Consider the following 24,701-nt stretch of genomic DNA (forward strand, 5'->3'; position numbering starts at 1 on the left):
GATATTGAATGGACTGCCATGGACTGCCAGAGGAATGAACAAGCCTGTCTTAAAAATACAGTCAGAGTGCTCCTTGAAAGTGAGGATGGTGAGACTTTGTCTCATATACTTTGGACGTGTTATCAGGAGGGACCAGTCCCTGGTGAAGGACATCATGCTTGGTAAGGTAGAGAGTCAGCGAAAAAGGGGGAGACCCTGGATAAGATGGATTGACACAGTGGTTGCAACAATGGGCTCAAACATAGCAGTGATGGTAAGGATGGCACAGGTCCAGGCAGTTTGGTTCTGTTGCACATAGGGTCACTGTGAGTCAGAACTGATGCGATGGCATCTAACAACGCATTTACATATATGTAACTGTCTGTATCTATATAAAGCTGAACATGAGTTCATAGTGATGCCCTCAACCAATCCGTTACTATATAGATCATTCTGGCCTTTCCCCTTTGCTTATCTGTAAATTCACCTCCAGCTGTGAGAAACTTGACTCCACTATCTGCCATCCATGTAATTAATTGTTGAATTCCAGTATACATGTATCAATTTTTAACCCATAACCTGTGGGAAGCTGCTTTATCTCAACTAGAATATAATACTTATGTACAGTTCCTTTTGCCTTTAGTTTTACAGACACCACTCATTTTCAGAATAATTTAGGTCAAATTTTTTGTCCTCAGCCCCTTCAGTGAGGTTGTTTCATACAAGTGTATGAAACAATTAGATGCTCTGTTTACAGTCTACATTACATCCTGGGATCACCGACCTTTTAAATGATTTTTTAAACAAATTTTTATACATTAAGGTTCACTCTTTGTCTTGTACCGTTCTGTGGGTTTTGACAAATGAATAATATCATGTATCCACCAGTACAGGATCTACAGAATAGTTTCACAGCCCTCAAAATCCCCTGTGCTTCATCTATCCATTTCTTCTCTGCCAGCCCCTGGCAACCACTGATCTTTTTACTGGCTTTATAATTTTGCCTTTTCCAGACTGTCATATAATTGGAAGCATACAATGTGGCCTTTTCAGGCCGACTGCTTTCACTTAGAAACATGGATTTAAGATTTATCTATGTCTTTTCGTGGCTTGATAGCTCATTTCTTTTTATTACGAATAATACTCCATTGCATGGATGTACCACAGTTTGTTTATCCTTTCACCTATTGAAGGACATTTTCATTGCTTCTAATTTTTGACGATTATGAACGGCCTGCTTTTTCTCTGTTAAAATATTACTAATCTGTCAAATCTTGGCTCATAATGCCACTTCATGGCTTTTAACCTTTTTAAATGTTCTAAACCCATACCCTAAGCATAGAGCGTTTTCTTCTGCTTACTGTAATTCAGTTTTACTTCTGTAGTGTAAAGTTAATTGTTTACTAGTTTATGTCCGAGTCTGCAGTGCTCTTTGAAAGCAATGACTGCCTCTTACTTTATCTAACCTTACAGTGTTTATTTTTTCTGTACATGACTGAGCATTGCTTATTAACTTTAATGGAATGAGTTAGCCTGGTGGAAGGGACAGGAGAAGGGAGTACCTTGAATTAGAACTATACTCACTCACTGGAAAGAAGTTTGACCAGGAGGTGGAGTGTGTTGTCTGAAGGTTGTGATTCGAAGGTCGTGAAGATCAGAGAACAGATGGTATTTTTCAGGCAGGCATTTCAGGTGATATTTTAGTAAAGAATTTTGTATTGTGGTAATACAGTAATGGTGGTCTTACTTTTAAGTCCAGGTATTCAACAAGGACTAAGGCTTCTTTCTGGTTCTAGTGCAGTATTCCTTCTGTAGTGGGAGTTATTTGAGTAACTCAGATAACTAAAAGAGGAAACTCAAGTATTGGTTTACGAAATAAATAAATAAAAGGAAATCCAGTTCTGAGAGTTGGGCCTACCAGTGTTAAAGTATGACTGACAGCTAATGTGATTTGATAGCAAATCTTATTTTTGAGCCCAAGCCCAATTCGTATTCTCCCTCCAAGCATATGAAAGTGACCTTTCTTGTATGTTGTTACCAACCTTGTTTGTTCCTTTCTAAAGATTTGTGGAATACATGGCACAGATCATTTATTTTTAAGTGCTCACTTTTAATAATGATTGTTTAAATCTAGAAATATACCTATCAATATAACTTTGGCTTCTGTCACATGTTTCTTTCTTATTTTTCTTAGCTTTGTTATTTGGTTTTGGGTTTTGGGTGGCATTTTGTTATTTTCCTCACATATTTAAATATATCAGAAACACTGAAACTTTGTATTTAAACATTGGTTGTTCATTTTTAGTTTTACTACATTTTGGGAAGTTAATATGCCTCAAATAATTTCCAGGTTTTAGAATTTGAGGTTTGAACAATGGGTGCTGCAAAGCATCTCTTTCTGATGTAATATTTAGTAGATATTTATTCTTTCAGTGTGGTTTGGAATCATTCTTTAAACAATTCTTAATTGGTCATAAATTGCTGGTGGTAGGGTAGTGCCTCCCTAGATAGTTTTATAACCCAGTTTTCCCTTGGAATCTAAAACTATTTGCTGGATATGCTTTTATGTTATACTTTCTGCATAAAAGTATATAAATGTTTTATCTCTGTAAGGTATGGATGCTATTACAAGATACCTGTTTTTTTTATTTCATGCCCATTGATGTGGCAAAAAATCAAAAGTCTGATAATACCAAATATAGTCCAGGTTTAGAAAAATTAGAAACTTTCAGTGCTGCTACTGAGATCCCAAATTGGAAAAATTGTGTAAAGGAGTTTGGCAATATCCTACAAAGCTGAAAAAGGTATATCCTACAACATGGTAATTCTACTTTCAGATGTGTATTTCAGAGAAACTCTTCAACTCATATGCAAGAATATTCACTGCAGTTTATCTTCTAATATTGCAAAATTATAATTTGAGTAAATGCCCATATGAAGAGGAATAGATTATACATGCTGGAAGACTATATGGCAGTTAACATGAATAAGTTTGATCTAAATTATCAACATAGATCGATTTCAGAAACATATGGGCAGTATGATACCATACACATAATGTTTAAATACACATGACAATACAATATGCTATTTATGAATAATCTAATGTATATGAAAGTATGAAGTCATAAAGTGAAATTATACATGTCAAATTCATTATATAGTATTTGCCTTTGGGGAGAGAGTGAGAGCCAAGGAAGCGCCAACTTTATCTTAAAGTTTTACATCTGTAAATAAAAATAAATGTCTGAAACACATAAATCAGTAATCTCTTGCAATGTTCCTGGGATTCAAGAAATGCAGTCACTTTCTAGTCCTTGGCTTTAGGTTGTGGGATTATGATTTTTAAACATTTTTAAAATGTTTTTTTATTCTGTATTTTCCATGTTCTGTACAATGAAGAATGTTTCTCCTTTATGATCAGAAAACAAACTAGTTTTAAAAGAGCTGTTTTGTCATATTTACTTTTATATTATTTTTTTGGGAAGTGGGGTGACTGGGACACTTTAAATTCCACTTTGGTCAGTTTTAAAATCACTGGTGTATTTTCTTTCTGTTCTCTTTTTCTCTATTGTATGTTTGCTGATCTCATTAAGATTTCTTCCTTTACTTGGCCTTTCAATGAAATAATTCAACCTATTGTCATAAATGTTATGTATTGAATTAATTTTTCTGCTCCATAGGTTAAAGAAGAGATGCTGTTTGAAGCATTAGTTACCAGGAAGACTGTGACAGTAGGAGAAAAGCTTGTTTTACCATACAAGCTGGCAGAGGTATGAATAGATTTTCTTGGAAATCAGAAAGAAGACTCTGAACGTTTTTAGAACTTTGGGTTTGTGTTCCTTCCTTGAACAGAATGAAAATGACAACAATGGAGTGTTAATTGAAATATTTTACAGGTCTTGGAAATTTTGATCTTGAACTTTTTATTGACTTGGAAACTTAAAAGTTTCATGTCCTCTTATTTTAAGCAGTAGATTTGCGTTTTTCTCAAAGGATCTTTCTGTGTTCACCATTCTTAATTTTCATATTATTAATATGGGGTGGATAGATAGTAGGTAGGATTATATATGAGCAGTATTTGACCCAGTTGAGTATTCCCTCTTAAGATAATTTCTTTACCTATATTCCAGGACATAATACTCTTCTGATTTACTCCTACATTGTTGGCCACTCCTTTGCAGTCCTTTTTGCTTGCTTTTTCTTTTCTTCCGGACCTTTAAAATATGGAATGCCCTGGGACACATTCTTTGTCTCTTCTTTATATTCTTTGTCTAGGTTATCTTACCCAGTCTCATGGTTTTAAATATCATCTGTGTACTGAGGCTCCCAGGTGAGATTTATTGCTATAATGAGCCACTGTTAACTGCCACTGTTATACTCTTGAGCTGTTTATGAAAACCAGACCAAACCAAACCCATTGCCGTCGAGTCATTCTGACTAATAGTGACTGTATAGGACAGAGTAGAACCTCTCCATAGGGTTTCTAAGGAGTGGCTGGTGGATTCGAACTGCCAGCCTTTTAGTTAGCACCTGAGACCTTAACCACTGTAGCACCAGGGCTCCTGTTCGGGTGTATAGAGGTAGGAAAATTATTGAAGACCACTACTTTATAGACTAATTTTATGAAAGTGATGAGAAATCAAGCTATAGCAATTATAAAAAATTATAGGATAGGAATGTGAAGTTGGGAGATAAAAAGGTGGGGAAATTGTGATTGAACTCTGGACAGTGTTCTCTAGGTTGGTGTTGATCCACTTACCATGGTTTTTGAGTATCTTCTAACTGTACCTCTGAGTCTTTATTTTTTTTCACTTGTTAGCGATCTTATGTCTTATAGTCTCACGCTCTGAGTGCACCTTTCTAAACAAGAATAAAAACTCCACGCCTTTTTAAAAGTTTTCCTCTTCTTTTATATAAAGGCTCAGAGCTTTTATATTTTCTTTCAGAATCTTTTGCATTAAAAAATGTTTCTCTTATGTTTACTTATATTTTAAATTTAAATTCAATATCTGAGATTATTGTGTCATCCTTGTTTTATTTGTGTGGTGTATTTATTTATTTAGCACATACTTGAAAACCCTCTTTGTGTCCAGAACTCTTTTGTGTGTGTGTGTATGTGTGCTTTAGTTGAAAGTTCACAGCTCAGTTTAATTTTTCATTCAAAAATTTATACACATATTGTTTTGTGACATTGATTGCAATCCCCACAATGCAGCAGCATGCTCCCCCTTTCCACCTTGGGTATCCTGTGTCCGTTTATCCAGTTCCCGTCCCTTCCTGCTTTCTTGTCTTGCTTTTGGATGGGAGTTGCCCATTTGGTCTTGTATACTTGATTGAACTAAGAAACACATTTCTCATATGTGTTATTGTTGGTTTTATAGGCCTGTCTAATCTTTGTCCAAAAAGTGGGCTTCAGGAGTGGTTTCACCTCTGAGTTAGCAGGGTGTCCGGGGGCCATAGTCTTGGGGATTTTTCCAGTCTCTGTCAGACCATAAGCCTGGTTTTTTTTGTGAATTTGAATTTGTTTTAAGTCAGAAGATTTTTGGGGGGGGCAGGGAGAAGGAGATCACTCTGGCTGCGGTGTGAAGAGTCAGTTGGAGGAGGCCATGTTGGTTTTCTGTAGCTGTGTAACAAACATTGCAGATTAACACAACACAAATTTGTTATCTTAGAGGCAGAAATCCAAGTGTTGGCCAAGACTGCAATCTCATGGGAAGTTTGAGGTTCTCTTTCAGGTTTTTGGCAGGATTCAGTTCTATGCGATTAAAGGCCCTTGAGGTCCCAGCTGTCTGTGTACCTCATAAACGCTCACTTTCATGTATTGGAAATATGTCCTTCAATAATGTATGTGTATTTGAAAAGATTTATAGTGTTGTATATGTTTTTGTAATTTATATAACTTTACTGATACATCAAACAAACAAGAATGAAGATATATTTGTGGTACTTTGTTGTGTACATACAATTTTTTTGTTTCTGATTGCTGCATAGAACTCCATTGTATATATGTACCACATTTTTTCAGTCCATTATGTTGGTGAATGGACATTTAAGTTGCCCCCAATTAGACTGCCACCACAAACAATAACGTATATGTTATATTGTGGACTGGTGTAAGACTGTCTCTGGAGCAGTTGTCCTCAAACTTTAGTGTGCATTAGAATGACCAGGAGGTCTTGTTAAAACACAGATAGCTGGGTCCTACCCTGAGTTTCTTTTTCTTTTTGATTCTCTTAAATTTTATTTTTCAAAAGGAAAAGACATTTACCTCAGAAATTAATGTAAGAATGGCAATAAGAAATTAATATTGACATACCCAGAAATAATGACTTATTAAAAATAACAACAAAATGGACTAATAATAGAGGAGCCCTGGTAGTGCAGTAGTTACAGTGCTCTGCTGTTAACCAGAAGGTTGGCTGTTCAAACCCACCAGCTGCTCCACGGGAGAAAGATGTGACAGGCTGCTTCTATAAAGATTTACAGCCTTGGAAACTCTATGGGACAGCTCTACGCTGCCCTGTAGATTTGCCGTGAGTTGAAATTGACTACATGGCAGTGTTTTGATTTTTTTTTTTAATTTTTATTATTGTACTTTAGATGAAGGTTTACAGAACAAACTAGTTTCTCATTAAACAATTGGTACACATATTGTTTTATGACATTGGTTACCAACCCCACGACATGTGAACACTTTCTTTTCTTGATCTCGGAGTCCCAGTTACCTGCTTTCCGGTCCCCTCGTGCCTTCTAGTTCTTGCCCCTGGGCTGGGGTGCCCCTTTAGTCTCGTTTTGGTTTATGGGCCTGTCTAACCTTTGGCTGAAGGGTAAAATCTCAGGAGTGACTTCATTACTGAGCTAAAAGGGTGTCTGGGGTCCATACTCTTGGGGCTTCTCCAGTATCTGTCAGACCACTAAGTCTGGTCTTTTTTTGTTAGAATTTTGTTCTACATTTTTCTCCAGCTCTGTCCGGGACCCTCTATTGTGATCCCTGTCAGAACAGTCAGTGGTGGTAGCCAGGGACCGTCTAGTTTTGCTGGACCCAGTCTGGTGGAGGCTGTAGTACTTGTTGTCCATTAGTCCTTTGAACTAACCGTTCCGTTGTGTCTTTGGTTGCCTTCATTTTCCCTTGCTCCAGACATGGTGAGACCAGTGGAGTATCTTAGATGGCCTCTCACGAGCTTTTAAGACCCCAGATGCTACTCACTGAAGTAGAATGCAGAACATTTTCTTTATAAACTATGTTACGCCAGTTGGTCGACATTCAGCCATCTCAAGAAGCATCACATGAACAGGAACCTATGGCCCCGAAGGAGGAAGTTCAAGCTGCACTGAAGGCATTGGCAAAAAACAAGGCTTCAGGAATTGATGGAATTTCAACTGAGATGTTTCAAGAAATTGATGCAGTGCTGGAAGTGCTGACTTGTCTATGCCAAGAAATTTGGAAGACAGCTACCTGGCCAACTGGCTGGAAGGGATCCATATTTTTATGCCTATTCCCAAGAAGGGCGATCCCACCTAATGTGGAAATTATCGAACAATATCATTAATAACACATGCAAGTAAAATCTTGTTAAAGATCATTCAAAAGCGGTTGCCGCAGTATATCGACAGGGAACTGCCAGAAATTGAGGCCGAATTCAGAAGAGGACGTGGAACCAGGGATGTCATTGCTGGTGTCAAATGGATCCTGGCTAAAAGCAGAGAATACCGGAAAGATGTTTAGTTGTGTTTTACTGACTATGCAAAGGCATTCAACTGTGTGGATCATGACAAATTATGGATAACATTGTGAAGAATGGGAATTCCAGAACACTTAATGGTGCTCATGAGGAACCTGTACATAGATCAAGAGACAGTTGTTTGAAAAAAACGAGGGGATGCTGTGTGGTTTAAAGTCAGGAAAGGTGTGTGTCAGGGTTGTATCCTTTTACCACACCTGTTCAATCTGTATGCTGAGCAAATAATCCAAGAAGCTGGACTGTATGAAGAACAGGGCATCAGGATTGGAGGAAGACTCGTTAACAACCTGCGTTATGCAGATGACATAACCTTGCTTGCTGAAAGTGAAGAGGACTTGAAGCACTTACTGATGAAGGTCAAAGACCACAGCCTTCAGTATGGATTATACCTCAACATAAAGAAAACAAAAATTCTCACAGCTTAACCAGTAAGCAACATCATGATAAATGGGGAAAAGATTGAAGTTGTCAAGGATTTCTTTTTACTTGGATCCATAGTCAACAGCCATGGAAGCAGCAGTCAGAAAATCAAAAGAAGCATTGCGTTGGGCAAATATGCTACGAAAGACCTCTTTAAGGTGTTGAAAAGCAAAGATGTCACCTTGAGGACTAAGGTGTGCCTGACCTAAGCCATGGTATCTTCAGTTGCATCATATGCATGGGAAAGCTGAGGAAGACTGAGGGAAAATGGACACCTTTCAATAATTATGGTGTTGGTGAAGAATATTGAATATACCATGGACTGCCAAAAGAATGAACAAATCTCTCTCGGAAGAAGTACGACCAGAATGCTTCTTAGAAGTAAAGATGGCAAGGATATGTCTTACATACTTTGGACATGTTACGTGGAGGGATCAATCCTTGGAGAAGGACATCATGCTTGGTAAACTACAGGGTCAACAAAAAAGAGTAAGACCCTCAACAAGATGAATTGACACAGTGGCTGCAATGATTGTGGGCATGGCAAAGGACTGGCCAGTGTTTCATTCTGTGGTACATAGGGTTGCTGTGAGTCAGAACTGGTTTAAAGGCACCCAACAACAACAACAACATGCTAGTTGAGCTAGTTGTTCCCTGAGACGTGGTCCTTGCAGCCCTCAGTCCAGTAATTTGGTCCTTAAGGAGTTTGGATGTGTCTATGGTGCTTCCATGACCTGGCTTTGTACAAGCTGTGGTGGCTTCCACAGTGTACTGTCTCATCCTTCACCAGAGTTACCACTTACCTATTGTCTATTTAGTGTTTTTGTATCCCCACCCCTCCTCTCATAACCAGCAGAGATTGTCTCTTTTCATCCTACGCTGAGTTTCTGACTTAAGCTTATCTGGGGTGGGCATGAGGATTTACATTTCTAACATGTTCCCAGCTGGTGTTGAGGTTGTTGCTGTTGGTCTGAAGTCTCATTTGAGAATCACTGCTCTGAAATATAAACCCTGGGGCATTGTTGTGGGGTCACAGTGTTTATATGTACTTAATTTATGTATAATACCAGATTGCTATTCTAAATGGCTGTGCCAGTTTAGATATTTAACATCAGTGCGTGAAGGTTCTTCTTACATTTTGCTAAGACTTTGTTATTATCCAGTTTTATAATTTTCGATAACGTGATGGGTATAAAGCAAACCGTGTTTCAGTTTGCATTTCATGGATTACTAGCTAATGACTTGGGTATGTTCCTTTTTGAAGTATTCATATCCTTTAACCGTAATTATCAGTTTCCTGTGTTTCTTACTGATTTGGTTAGTAGTGGAAGATATGGAATATATATTTTTACCAAAATGTGGATAATAGAATAGGAAGAATTTAACAGTTCAGGAGGAATTAGTGCCATCCTAGATGGTGGGTTTGGTTTTTTTTAGGTTATAGAAGTACCTATATGATCGTTTTTATTAGGTTGTAAAAAATTGGAGGATTTTGAAGGGAGGGAAAAAGGAAATTGCATAATTCCATGGTAAAGTTCTAAGAGGTTACTGTGAATGACAAGGTGAAGACAACTAGAAATGTAATTGTGGCAGTATTATATGTATGTTTAAAGACTCTGATTAGGATTCTGCAGTGACCATATACAGGCATTCCTTGAAGATATTGTAGGTTCAGTTCCAGACCACCACAATAAAGCAAGTCACATGATATTTTTGGTTTCCGATCACATATAAAAGTTAGTTTATGCTATACTGCAGTCTTTTAAGTGTCCAATCACATTATGTTTAAAAAAACAATGTACATACCTTAACTAAAAAATACTTTATTGCTAAAAAATGTTAACCATCTTCTGAGAATTCAGCAAGTCCTAATCTTTTTACTGGTGGAGGGTCTTGCCTCGATTTTGATGGCTGCTGACTGATCAGGGCAGGGATTGCTGATTAACTCTTCCTTTCATGAAAGATTTCTTGGTAGCCTGAGATGCTGTTTGATAGCATTTTACCCACAGTAGACCTTCTTTCAAAATTGGAGTCAATCTTCTCAAACCCTGCTGCTGTTTTATTGACTAAATTTATGTAACATTCTAAATCCTTTGGTGTTGTTTCAACGGTGTTCTCAGCAAGTGTCATCACCAGGAGTAGATTTCATCTCAAGAAACTACTTTCTTTGTTCATCTATGAGAAATAACTCCTCATTTGTTAGAGTTGTATCACGAAATTGTAGCAATTCAGTCACATCTTGAGGCTCCACTTATAGCTCTCTTGCTGTTTCCACCACATCTGCAGTTAACTTCTTCCAAACTCCTCTTAATGGTATTTTGACCTCTCACATGAATTACAGGTGTTCTTAATGGCATTTGTAATGGTGAATCCTTACCAGAAGGTTTTCAATTTGCTTTGCCTAGACCCATCAGAGAAATCACTATCTATGGCAGCTATAGACTTACAAAATGTATTTCTTAAATAATAAGACTTGATACTTGATATTACTGCCTGATCCATGGGCTGCAGAATGGATGATGTGTTAGCAGGCATGAAAACAACATTAATCTCCTTGTACATCTCCTTCATAGCGCTTGGATGACCAGGTGCCTTGTCAATCAGCAGTAATATTTTGAAAGGAACCTCTTTTTCCTGAACAGTAGGTCTCAACAGTGGGCTTAAAATATTCAGTAAACCATGTTGTAAACAGATGTGGTGTCATCCAGGGTTTGTTGTTCCATTTATGGATAGGCACAGTAGATTTAGCATAATTCTTAAGGACACTAGGATTTTTGGAATGATATATGAGCATTGGTTTCAGCTTAAAGCGGCCAGCTGCATTAGCCTGTAACACGAGAGTCAGCCTGTTTTTTGAAGTTTTGAAGCCAGGCCTTGACTCCTCCTCTTTAGCTATGAAAGCCCTAGACGGCATCTTCCTCCAGCGTGAGCCTGTTTCATCCACACTGAGAATGTGCTGTTTCGTGTAGCCGCCTTCATCAGTGCTCTTAGCTAGATTCTCTGGATGACGCGCTGCAGCTTCTGCAGTAACACTTGCTGCTTCAGCTTGAGCTTCTATGTGTGGAGATGGCTGCTTTCCTTAAACATCATGAACCAGCCTCTGCTAGTTTCACACTTTCATTCTGCAGCTTCGCCACTTCTCTCAGCCTTCATAGAGTTGAAGAGAGTTAGGGCATTGCTCTGTATTAGGCTTTGGCTTAAGGGAATGTTGTGGCTGGTTTGATCTTCTACACAGACCACTAAAACTTTCTCCCTATCAGCAGTAAGGCTGTTTCGCCGCCTTATCATTGGTGTGTTCACTGGAGTAGCACTTTTCGTTTGCTTTAAGAACTTCTCCTTTGCATTCACAACTTGACTATTTGGCACAAGAGGCCTAGGTTCTGGCTTGTCTTGGCTTCTTTCTGCATGCCTTCCCTCACTAAGCTTAGTCATTTCTAGCTTTTGATTTAAAGTATAACTCCTTTTTCCACTTGAACACTTAGAGGCCATTGTAGGGTTGTTAACTGGCCTACTTTCAATATTTTTGTGTCTCAGGGTATAGGAAGGAGGCTCAAGGAGAGGGGGTGACATGGGGGAACAACCAGTCGGCAGAGCAGTCAGAATACACACAACATTTATCAATTAAGTTTGCCATCTTATATGGGCATGGTTTGTGGTGCTGCAGAACAGTCTCAGTAGTAACAGCAAAGATCCCTAATTACAGGTCACCATAACAGTATAATGATAATGAAAAAAATGGAAATATTGCGAGAATTATCAAGATGTGACACAGAGACATGAAGTGAGCACATGCTGTTGGAAAAATGGCCCCAATAGACTTACTCAACGCAGGGTTGCCACAGACCTTCAATTTGTGAAAAATGCAAGATCTGTGAGATGCAATAAAATGAGTTATGCCTGTATCGAACTCTTACTTTGTGCCAAGACTTGATCTAGATGTCGATTTCTTTTTGCTAATATTTATTCTTCTGCCTAGAATACTTTTTCCCACTTAGCTGACAAGTGTTTGATAGTGAATCTTTATACTGAACTTTCCGTTATATACTTCTTTTCTAGGACAAATACAAAACTTAAATTTTCGGTGAACATGTTTTGAACCAAGTGTCCTGTATTTTGTTTCCCTTATCTTGCATGGCAGTTTTGGCCAACTCCGTAAGATTCCCTGAGTTGGACCAAAGTAATGAGTACATATAGAAAACTTCAATCTGTACTATTTATTTTAAGAGAAAAATGAGCTTCTAATTTAGGATAGTAAGCTTTCTTTCTTGAATGAGAGCAAAGCAAAGTTTGTTACTGTATCTGAGTCAGATTATTGTCAATTTCACTTGCATGTCTCTTTTTTTTTCAGGCTGTGACAGTGAGGAACTCCATGGCTAAGTCTTTGTACAGTGCCCTGTTTGACTGGATAGTTTTTAGGATTAATCATGCACTTTTGAATAGTAAAGATTTGGAGCAGAATATCAAGGTAAACATATATTTGATTATACAAAAATTTTCCTTTAAAATTGTCCAAATGAAGTGTTTAATACATGAAATCGAAAGCAACACAGAAAAATCTAGAATAAGTATGAATCACCTTTTATCTGCCCTCCCTGCTGCCTCCCTTCCTACTGCTGTGTTTATTACCCTGTTCAGAGGAACTGTTGTTCAGTGTGTATCTTTCCAGACCTTTTTCCTGTGTATTTATATTTCTGTAGATGTCATATATAGAGTTGCTCTTAAAAATATAAGTAGTATCATGGTTTCTGTGTTATTTCTAACTTGTACTTTTTAGTTAGTATGTCTTGAAATAATTCTTCATTATTATCTGAACTTCCTTTTGTAATAACTTTGAAGTACTATATAACACACATTGTTTTTACAAATATCTGTTTGAGTTCCTGTTTTCAAGTCTTTTGGGTAAGTACCAAAAAGTGGAATTGCTCAGTAATATGGTAATTCTATGTTTAACTTTTTGAGGAACTGCCAGCTGGTTTCCACAGTGGCTGTATCATTTTACATTTCCACCAGCAATGAATGAGAGTTGCAGTTTCTCTGCATCCTTGCCTGTACTTGTTTTCTGATAATAGCCAACCTAGTGGGGATGAATTGGTATCTCATTGTGGGTTTTTTTTTTTTAAATCATGGTAAATATGTATATAAAATTTTTTTTTCATAATTCAGTGACAATAATTGTGTTCATTATGTTGTGCAACCATCACCATTATCCACTTCCAAATTTTGCTGTCATCATTAACAGAAGCCCAGTGTTCCCTAAGTGTTGAGTCCCCCATCCTCTCCCTCCTATCCACCCCTGGCAACCACTAATAAATTTAGGTCTGTATGTACTTGCTGTTTCTAGATATTTCATGTAAGTGGGATCATGCAATATTTGTCCTTTTTTGACTTGACTTTTTCTCTCAGCATGATATTTTCAAGTTTCGTCCATGTTGCAGCATGTATCAAAATTCCATCTCTCTTTTTGGTTGAGTGATATTTCATTGTATGTATGTATCATATTTTGTTTATCCATTCATCTGCTGATAGACATTTAAGGTGGTTTCTCCCTTTTGCCACTGAGAATAGTGCTGCAGTGAACATTGGTGTACATGTATCTGGTTGTGTTCCTGCTTTCAGTTCTTTTGCGTATATACTTAGAAGTGGAGTTGCTGGATCATATGGTAATTTTATCTTTAATTGTTGGAGAAACTGCCAGACTGGTTTCCACAGTGGCTGTATCATTTTACAATCCTGCTGGCAATGGGTGTGGCTTTCTGTTTCTCCACATCTTCACCAACACCTGTTGTTGTCTGTTTTTTTAATCATAGCCATCTTAGTTGGCATGAAGTGATATCTCATTGTGGTTTTGATTTGCATTTCCCTAATGACAACAATAATGACTGATAACATTGAGCATCTTTTCATGTGCTTATTGGCCATTTGTATATTCTCTTTGGTGAAATGTCTAAATTCTTTGCCTGTTTTTAAATTGGATTTTTTAGTCTTTTTGTGGTTATATCCTGGATATGAAAACCTTATCAGATATATGGTATTATAGATTGAACTGTGTCCCCCCAGAATATGTGTTATAAATTTTAGCCTCTGTGCTTGTGGTTATAACCCCATTTGGGAATGGGTTGTATCTTAGTTTGGGTTCCCTAGAGAAGCAAAACCAGTGAAGCATATATCTATATGTCTGTGTCTTTGTATCTATCTGTATCACACTCTCTCTCTGTATCTATCTATCTATCTGTCTATACACAGAGAGAGATTTATATTAAGGAAATAGCTCATGCAGCTGTAGAGGCTGGAAAGTCCTAAGTCCCTGGATCAGGCTGGAGGCTTCTCCTGACTCATGCAGATGCAGGGGTGGCAAACTCAAGATCAACAGGTCAGACAGCAGGCCTGTGACTCATAGGCTGATAAACCCTAAGATTGGCAAGTAAGCTGCTAGCTAAAGTCCTAAGAACTGGAGGTCAGATGAGATCTAGAGCGAGCAAAAGCCAGCGAGCTTTGCCAGAAAGTCCATATATCCTGGATGCAGGCCACACCTCCAAGGAAACTACCTTTCAACTAATTTGCTGCTTATAGCAGATCTCATCATGGAGGCGATTACATTATATCAGATCTCATTATGGAAGTGATTACATCATTACATTGCTGACATACTATATTATAACAGCCAAACCGCTGGGAATCATGACCCAGCCAAGTTCACACACAACCATCACAGGTTGTCTTTGTTATGTTAATGAGGTGGGGTTAGTGTACAGTGTGCCTTGGGTCAATCTCTTTTGAGATATGAAAGAGATTAAACAAGGAAGCTAGAGATGCAGAGATGGGGGAAGATAGATGTCAGGACACATGGAAATCTCCAAGAAACCAAGAAGCAGAAGCTGAGGAGACAAGGACCTTCCTCCAAAGCTGACATAGAGTGAAAGCCTTCCCCTAGAGCCAGTGCCCTGAATTCAGACTTCTGGCCTCCTAAACTACGAGAATATAAATTTCTGTTTGTTAAAGCCATCCACTTGGTGGTATTTGTGTTATACCAGCACTAGATAACTATACAGAATTTGGTACTGGGAGGGGACACCTAGTGAGATACCTAAAATGTGGGAACTGTTTTGGAATTGGGTAATGGGTAGAGGCTGGAAGAGTTTTAAAGTGACTAGTAGTAAAAGCTTAGATTTCCTTGAAGAGTCTATTGGTAGAATTTTGGATGGCAAAGGCAATTCTGATGTGGACTCAGGAGGAATATAGAAGAGCTATAGAGAAAGTCTCTGTTGTCTTAGAGAATACATACGGCACCAGCAACAGAATGTTGCTAGAAATGTGGATGTTAAAGGTGCTTATGGTGAGGCTTTAAAAGAAAATGATGAACGTATGATTGAACAATTGAAGAAGGGTGAATCTTTTTATGCAGTGGCAGAGAGCTTGTCTGAATTATTTTAAAGGTAGAACTTGTGATGAACTAGAATATCTGGCTGATGAGATTCCTAAGCAGTATCTTAAAGGGGCCTTGTCGTTTCTTCTTGCTGCTTTTCGTAAAATGCAAGAGGAAAGAGATGGACTTAAAAATGAACTGTGCAAAATGAAAACAGATCTAAAAGATTTGGAAAATTCTCTTGTACATATACACGCGTACATGTACACATGTCCTAGAATGTTCACCAAGGATGTGGCTACACAATGCTTTATTAAAGAGATTAAGCCTGTGAGTGATGGATCTAACCAACTACCACAACAGAAAACCCATCAGCTTAGACTGAATGGAACAGAGACAGAATGAAAGGAAAGAAAGCTGTCTGCCTCTTGGAATTCTACAGGCTGGGAACAGGCCAAAGGAGCTACATCTTTTGTCCTCCAAGAAAAGAAGAGGACCATTCATCCCTGGAGCAGTTCAGAGATTAGCAGAACTGTTTGAAGGAACAGGGAAGCAAGGCATTCTTGCTATGATCTCCTGAATCTCAAAGGGTGGAGCTACAGCCTTCTGGGTTTCAAAGAGTCGGATTTTAGCCAACTCAGTTCCAGAGTGTGGGGCTGCATTAATTTGTGCCAGGAGGATAAGGTCTCTGCCCAAAGCTTAGGGGGTAGGGCTACCATGACCAAGGGGCAGAAGAATGGGGTCTGCTGGGGCCAGAGGTGTGGGTTCGCCACTTAGATGAACTAGGAGTATGGGGCTGCCCAAAGCCAAGGGAGCAGAATTGCCATCCCAGTGGGCCTGGAAGGTGGAGCTGAAGCCCAAGGCCAAAGCGCTTCTCCCCAAAATCCAGAGGGTGTAGCCAACACCCAGGGCCATTGTCCAGATGGTCCTAAGGAACAGAGCAGTGTTTTCAAGCATTTGAGCTAATGTAACTTGTTCTGCTGGGTATTGGACTTGCTTAGTCCCTTCTTCCCCTCCAAATTCTCCAATTTGTAATGGAAACACCTACTTTGTGCCTGTTCCACTATTGTACTTTGGAAACAGATAACTTGTGCTCTAGATTTCACAGGTTCACAGATGAAGGGTTTTGCCCCAGGATGGAATACGCCTGAAGTCTTACCCATATTTTATCTAGATGATTCAGAAGATGAAACGTTGAACTTATAGTTAAGACTTCTGGGATAATGGGATGATATGATGGTGTGAATGCATTTTGTATGTGGGAAGGACATGAATTTGGAGGGGCGGGCAAAGGGTGGAATGTTATGGATTGAATTGTGTCCACCAAAAATATGTGTTGTAAATCCTAGCCTTTATGGGTGTGGTTATAATCCAATTTGGAAATAGATTGTCTTTGTTATGTTAATGAGTCAGGGTTAGTGTAGGGTGTGTCTTGAATCAGTCTCTTTTGAGATATAAAAGAGATTAAACAATGAAGCCAGAGAAGCAGAGATGGGGGAAGATAGATGTCAAGACATGTGGAGATCTCCAAGAAGCTGAAGAGACAAGAATCTTCCTCCAGAGCTGACAGAGAGAGAAAGCCTTCTTCTAGAGCCTGTACTCTAATTTGACCTCTAGCCTCCTAAACTGTGAGAATATAAATTTCTGTTTGTTGAAGCTGTCCAGTTGTGCTATTTGTGTTATAGCAGCACTAGATAATGAGGGTAAATGGTTCTGGAATGTTTTTTCCCATCTGTAGGTTGTCTTTTTACTTTGTTCATGAAGTCTTTCGATACACAAAAGTTTTTAATTTCAGTGAGGTCTGACTTGTCTATTTTGTGTGTTATTGCTTGTGGTTTTGTTATCATATCTAAGAATCCATTGTCAAATACTAGGTTCTGAACCATTACCCCTGTGTTTTGTTTAGAGAGTTTTATGGTTTTAGTTCCTACATGTAGGTTGTTGATCCATTTTAAGTTTATTTTCATATGTGGTGTAAGACATGGGTCCACCTTCATTCTTTTGCATGTGTAGGTTCCTTTGTCCCAGTACCATTTATTGAAGAGACTGATCTTTTCCATTGAATGGACTTAGCACCCTTGGTGTGTATGGGTTTATTTTTGGACTCTTCAGTTGTATTCCATTGGTCTATATGTTTACCATTATACTGGTACCAGACTGTTTTGGTTACTGTAACTTTGGAATAAGTTTTGAAATCAGGAAGTATGAGCCTTTCTATTTTGTTGTTTCGTTTTCAAGATTACTTTAGCTATTCAGAGCTCCTTGCAATTCCGTATTAATTTGAGGATTGGTTTTTCCATTTCTGCACAAAAGCTGTTGAAATTTTAATAGGAGATGCTTTGAATCTTAGATCACTTTGGAATAGTACGACATCTTAACAGTGTTAAGTCTTCTAATCTATGAACCTGATTGTCAGGGTGATGCAAGACTGGGCAGTGTTTTATTCTGTTGTGCATGGGGTCACTGTGAGTTGGAAACAACTTAACAGCACCAAACAACAGCAGTAACAATTTATGTACACAGGCTATCTTTCCATTTATTTAGGTTTTCTTTAAATTTTTTCGTAGGTGTTTTATAATTTTCAGTGTACAAATCTTTCACCTTACTGGTTAAATTTATTTCTAGGTATTTTATTTTTTCAGAAGCTATTGTGAATGAAATTGTTTTTTAACTTCCTTTTCAGTTTAGTTAATGCTGGTGTATTAAAACTCAACTGATTATTGTGTTTTAACCTTGTATCCTACAACTTTGCTTAATTCATTTATTAATTCTAGTAGTGTCACTGGGTTAGTAGTTTCCTTGTGGATTCTTTGAGATTTTCTATATATAGGATCATGTTTGGTTTTTTTGGTTTTGGACATCTGTGACTAGGGATACTTTTACTTCTTCTTTGCTGATTTGGGTACCTTTCATTTCTTCTTATTCTTTTTTTTTTTTTTTTGGCCTAATTACTCTTGCGAGGACCTACAGGACAATGTTGTATAGCTATGGTGAAAGCGAGCATCCTTGTCTTGTTCTTGATCTTAAGGCGTAAGCTCTCGGTGTTTCTAAATGATGATATCTGTGGAATTTTTATGGATGTCCTTTATGATGTTGAGGCATTTCCCTTTTATTCCTAGTTTGAGAAGTGTTTTTATCATGAAAAAAGGATATTTGATTTTGTCAAATATGTTTCCTGCATCGATTGAGATGACCATATGGTTCTTTTTATTTGTTCTATTAATACCTCCATTGCAGCCCATAGGTTTTGGCATGTTGTACTTTCATTTTCAGTCAACTTGTAAGCATTTTCTGATTTCTCCCTTGACTCATTGGTTAACATGTGATTAACTTCCACATATCTGTGTATTTTCCAGTTTTACTTCCATTACTAATTTCTAGTTAAATTCTACTGTGGTCGCAGCAGATATTTTGTATGATTTCAGTGTTTTCTAGTTTATTGAGACTTGTTTTGTGACCTAGGATGTGGTCTGTTCTGAAGATGATCCATGTGCAATGGAGAGCACTGTATTGGCTGGAGTACTCTGTATGTGTGTGTTAGGTCTAGTTGGTTTATAGTGTTGTGCAAAACCGCTGTTTCCTTACTGTTATTCTTTCTAGATATTCTGCCCATTATTGAAAGTGTTGTATTGAAGTGTTGAACTACTATTATGGAACTGTCTATTTCTCCCTTCAATTTTGTCAGTGTTTGCTTCATGTATTTTTGATGTTAGGTGCATATATATTTATAATTATTATGTCTTTTTGATGAATTGACACTTTTATTATTATATAATGTCCTTCTTTGTTTCTTATAAGGTATTTTGACTTAAAGTCTATTTTGTCTTTTATCAATATAGCCACTCTAGCTTTCTTTTGGTTACTGTTTTTTACCTGGAATTTTTTTGTTTCCAATCCTTTCACTTTCAACCTGTTGTGTCTTTGAATCCAAAGTGGGTCTCTTGTAGATAGCATAGAGATGGATCATGCTTTTTAATCTGTTCTGCCACTCTCTGCGTTTTGATTGGAGTGTTTAATTCATTTCCCTTTAATGTAATTACTGATAAAGGAGGACATCTGCGATAGTTATTTGTTTTTTGTGTGTTATACCTTTTTTGTCCATTGTTTCCTCTAATACTGCCATCATTTGTGTTTAGTTGATTTTTTTTTTTTGTAGTGAGCCATTTGATTCCCTTCTTCTTTCCTTTTGTGTAGATTTTTTAGATTTTTTTTGTGTGTGTTTATCATGAGGCTCACATTTAATGTTTTAAATTTATAACAATCTAGTTTAAATTGATACCACCTTAATTTCAGTAATATACAAAAACTCTCTTCCTATACTGCTTCTCCTCCCCATTAGATAGTTGTTGTCTTAAATTACATCTTTATATTTTATGTATTTGGCTTTTGGAAAAATATTGGACATAACTACTGAAATTATAAACCACAAATGCTTTAAACAAACTAGCCTTTATATTTGCCATGATACTACATTTATTGGAGATGTTTATTTTCTTACATAGGTCTTTGAGTTTTTGTCTAGTGTCTTTTTAGTTCTGTCTAAAGAACTCCCTTTAGCATTTCTTGTAGGGTAGATCTCCTTGTCACAGTCTCTCAGCTTTTGTTTAACTGGGAATGCCCTCATTCTTGAAAGACAGTTTTGCTGGATATTGAATTCTTGGTTGACAATTCTTTTCTCTCATCCCTTAAAATATGTCATTCTGAGGCCTTCTGGCTTTTAACGTTTCTGAGGAGAAATTGGAACTTATCTTATTTAGTATCCCTTAAATGTGACAGTTGCCTTCTCTTGTGCTTTCAGGATCCCCTCTTTCTCTTTGGCTTTCAAGAGTTTGATTATAGTGTATTTGGCATAAATCTCTTCTAGTTTATCCAGCTTCGAGTTTATCGAGCTTCTTGGATTTGTAGATTCATGTCATTTGTCAAATTTGGAAAGCTTTCTGCCACTATTTCTTCAAACATTCGTTCTGTTCCTTTCCTTCTGTTTCTTCTAGGATTCCCGTGAGACATGTGGTTTCATATAAATCCATTAGGCTTTGCTCATTTTTTAAGTTCTTCAGACTCAGTAATTTTCAATTGCCTTATTCTCTAGTTTGCTGATTCTTCTGCCAATTTCAACCTGCTGTTGAGTCCTTCCATTGAATTTTCCATTTCATTATATTTTTCAGCGCCAGTAATTCTCTTTGGCTCCTTTTTATAGTGACTGTCTCTTTATCAGTATTCTTGTTATGCTCATGTATCATTTTCCTGATCTTCTTTAGTTCTTTGTTAGTCTTTTCCTTTAGTTCTTTGAACACGTTTAATACTGTTCATTATCCAGGCTTCCATAGACCATGTCTTCCTTTGTCTTGTTCTTTTGAGTTGTCATCATTTCTAGTGCCTTGTGATTTTGTTGAACCTGTGGCATGAGAGTATTACAGTGTGTTACTTGTGAGCATGTGTGTGGCTTTCTCAGTTCTCCTGTGTACACAGTGCTTTAAAATCAAACCAAATCCATTGCTCTCGAGTTGATTCCGACTCATAGCAGCCCTGTAGGACAGAGTAGAACTGCCCCATAAAGTTCCTAGGCCTGTAAATCTTTTTTTTTTCCTAATGATTTTTATTGTGCTTTAAGTCAAAGTTTACAAATCAAGTCAGTCTCTGACATACAAGCTTATATACACCTTACTACATACTCCCATTTACTCTCCCCCTAATGAGTCAGCCCACGCCCTCCTTCCAGTCTCTTTTTTTGTGACCGTTTTGCCAGTTTCTAACCCCCTCTGCCCTCCCATCTCCCCTCCAGACAGGAGATGCCAGTATAGTCTCAAGTGTCCACATGGTACAAGTAGCTCACTCCTCATCCGCATCTCTCTCCAACCCATTGTCCAGTCCAATCCATGTCTGACGAGTTGGCTTCAGGAATGGTTCCTGTCCTAGGCCAATAGAAGGTATGGGGGACCCTGATCGCTGGAATCCTTTTAGTCTCAGTCAGACCATTGAGTCTGGTCTTTTTATGAGAATTTGGGGTCTGCATCCCACTGTTCTCCTGCTCCCTCAGGGGTTCTCTGTTGTGTTCCCTGCAGACCTGTAAATCTTTATGGAAGCAGACTGCCACATCTTTCTTTCGCAGAGCAGCTGGTAGGTTTGAACCGCTAACCTTTCAGTTAGCAGCTGAGTGCTTAACCACTGTGCCACCAGGGCTCCTACACAGTGCTTTAGAAAGTGCTAATTTCTGCAAGAAACTCTAAGGAAATCACAGCCTTCAGTCTTTGCTCACCACTCCTTTCCCCACCCTGTGTGAGCTCTGGTTTAGCTCTGAGCCTTTAGTCCCTTAGGCACCTTCCAGGGAGATTAGAACAGACATACTGAACCATTTGTCAGCAAAGTCGATCTCACTCCAGAGCCTGAGATTACGCCTCCTTTCTGAGAATGTGAAACAAGGTCTACTTCTGCTGCGGTGGCTGCTGTGTCGGGGGTGGGGGCATGGAGAGAGTAGAAAAAGTTTTTGTTTTTTCTTTTTTACCATTTAAATGTCACCTTTTTCTTCTTCAGTGTATGGTTAGTTTTTACAGTCCTTTGCTTACTTTTCAGAGTTCTCATGGAATTGAGCTTATAGATTTCTAGTTGCTTTTCGTGGTGCTTGTGTAATTGGGCTGGGTTCTTAGAACTGTTCATGCTGCCATCTTCCTGGAAGTTAATTAACTTCATGCTTTGAGTAAGCCTATAGTTTGTGGGGAGTTAGAAAATTAATTTTTTTTTGTAATCTAATTTATAAAATTGAAATGTATTTGAAGAGCTATATTTTCGCTCTTCTTCCTAAGGGCCTAGAATTGGTCAACAGAATCAAACAAAGTACTCTTAGTAAAGTAGAGACTTAAAAACTCTTCTTACCATTTATGATTCATTATATCAATATATCAGTTTGCCCAGTATGTCCCTTAGCACCTGTGGAGAAAAAATGTTTTCATTTAAGCAAAAATTTCCATACAACTATATTACAAGAATTGGATGGGGTAGTGAGAAGAGTGTCTATATGTGGGGGGATTAGAGCTGAATCCCTATCATCCACAGTAAGATGTTAGTAGATAATTTTAGAAGTAAAATATTAAGAAATAGAAGTAAAATTTTTCTTTACTATACTATATTATACTGTGATGTAACAACCAGCTAAAACATACAAGTGTGGTTGACCCCAGAGAGCAGAAATTGAGGATGAGGAAGGGATTGTTGTTTTTTGTTATAGGCTTTTTAGAACTTTGTAACATTTGAACTTTGCGCGTATTTTTTTTTTCATAAAAACCAACTTTAAAAACCCAGATGTTTTGGTATCTAGTCTTATTCCTTTCCTTCATGAGGTGATTAAACACACTTGTTAGCTTGCTTCTTGAAGTAGAATTCTGTTTATTGGGATACAGAATCAAAGCTAGAAAAAATTATATGATATTCTTGGCATAGCCAGGCATAGTCCTGATTAACCTAGCTCTCATGATTCTTCACTTAAATAACCTTCTGATTTCCCCATACCCTGCTCTTATTCACGTTCCTTTGTCTCTTGGAGTTCAGGGATTTATGAGCTTGAGATAACAGGCAACAACCGTATTTTTACACAGATAACGTGCACCTCCTACATTAGTTTGCCGCTCGTACCCTCCTCCCGCTTGTAAGCTTGCTATGCTAAGTTTTTTTTACAGCAATACATAAAAAAAATTGGCATAGATGTGCTTATGAAAATACCTCACGGGGGGGGCACAGTTGGCAAACAAATGTAGAAGGCATGCGTTATTTATGTAAAAATATGGTAACCTTGGTTTGTACATTTCTCTAAAGTAACCCATGGATTACTTGTGTGTTCAAATTTTATGTATTAGAAATTTAATGTCTAAAAATTTTTAATGTATTATTAGAATACAAAGAAAAAATGAAGATAAAGAGAACTAAAATGTTTTTTTATTTGTAGTATATTTTGCATGAGCATTGGCCAAAAAAAACTCCTGTCCCTTGCTGTAGAATGACTTTGACTGTTTTGTTACATATGTTAAGGTATCATTTATTAAGTAAATCAGAACATCATTTTTTAACCAAATTTTTTGTCTTGTTTTTCAGACTTTGTCCATTGGTGTTCTTGATATTTTTGGTTTTGAAGATTATGAAAATAACAGCTTTGAGCAGTTTTGTATTAATTTTGCTAATGAACGTTTACAACATTACTTTAATCAGCACATCTTTAAGTTGGAGCAAGTGAGTATCTAAAATATATGTGTGCTTAACCCCTCTGTGTACACACACACACTCTCTCGTACACACACACGTGGATTTTTGAGTCATAGACATAATGAACATTTTCCATTTTTTGTTTTAGTATAGATATTGCAATCTTTATATCAGTGTAAGCAAATCACAAATCAGAGCGTAGTTTTTGAGCCATGCCATACAGGATTTTCTTTCTTTGGATAGCCACTAGATTTGATAATATGTGCTTGTTTGAGTGTACCCTTGGGAAAAAAAGATGTGTGGGTTTGTTTGGGGGTTCATTTGGTGCTTCTTAATTGCTACCATGGGTTTGGTCAGTGTATACCATGGACTAGGTATAGTTGTATGATTACTTTGGTCTTTTAGTTCTAGAATGGGATAGAGGAATTTATTAATCGAATCTTGAGTCAGCACAGAGTGTGGGTACAAGGAAACAGGAGAGTGTGATGAGAGTAACATGGGTTGCTAGGTGTTTCTTGTGAGAAGCCCAAAATTGGTTGAGTTAGTATAGAAAGAGAGAGAGCCTTCAATTTCGATGAGAATTCTTAGTGTAAAGTCAAGGACAAACAAAATGTGGGTTCTTTGTCCAAACCAAGTTTGAAGTCAGTAACAGGTTGAATTTGTAGCTCACAATTTCGGTTTGTATATGGTGACATAGAAACATTGCTCACACTTAGAAAAAGTGGAAAATGTACAGAAAGATCACAGTAGGTTGGATGTCTTCAAAAGAAAACAAACCAAAAAGATCTTTCCTCTCACTGGGGTTTGTTTACCTCTGTCCTAGCTTTAGGCACCTCAATTTTGCTTAAATGGTTGTAGGGGCTATTTAATATTAGCACAGGCAACATTAGTTTTGGCCATCCTGACGAATGCTTAAAGTTCCTAGTATAAAACCTTTTACGTAGATTCTTCACTAGAGCTGTTTGAAGATAGTGTAATTTATCGTCATATGAGGTAACACTTAG

General features: G+C 37.7%; 1 protein-coding gene across 17 annotated transcripts in view; it reads left to right on the forward strand.

Annotated features, from left to right (window-relative positions):
* The window catches only part of MYO9A (myosin IXA), a 247,598-nt gene that overhangs the window by 91,712 nt on the left and 131,185 nt on the right, over positions 1–24,701 (forward strand). For all 17 annotated transcript variants that reach the window (XM_023552876.2, XM_064267321.1, XM_023552874.2 and 14 more), the window contains 3 exons: positions 3,663–3,752; positions 12,493–12,609; positions 23,590–23,724. In XM_023552876.2, the coding sequence (XP_023408644.2) occupies positions 3,663–3,752; positions 12,493–12,609; positions 23,590–23,724 (342 nt within the window). The remainder of the gene's footprint in view (positions 1–3,662; positions 3,753–12,492; positions 12,610–23,589; positions 23,725–24,701) is intronic.

Source organism: Loxodonta africana, chromosome 13 (assembly GCF_030014295.1).
Source record: "Loxodonta africana isolate mLoxAfr1 chromosome 13, mLoxAfr1.hap2, whole genome shotgun sequence".
Classification (NCBI taxonomy): Eukaryota; Metazoa; Chordata; class Mammalia; order Proboscidea; family Elephantidae; genus Loxodonta; species Loxodonta africana.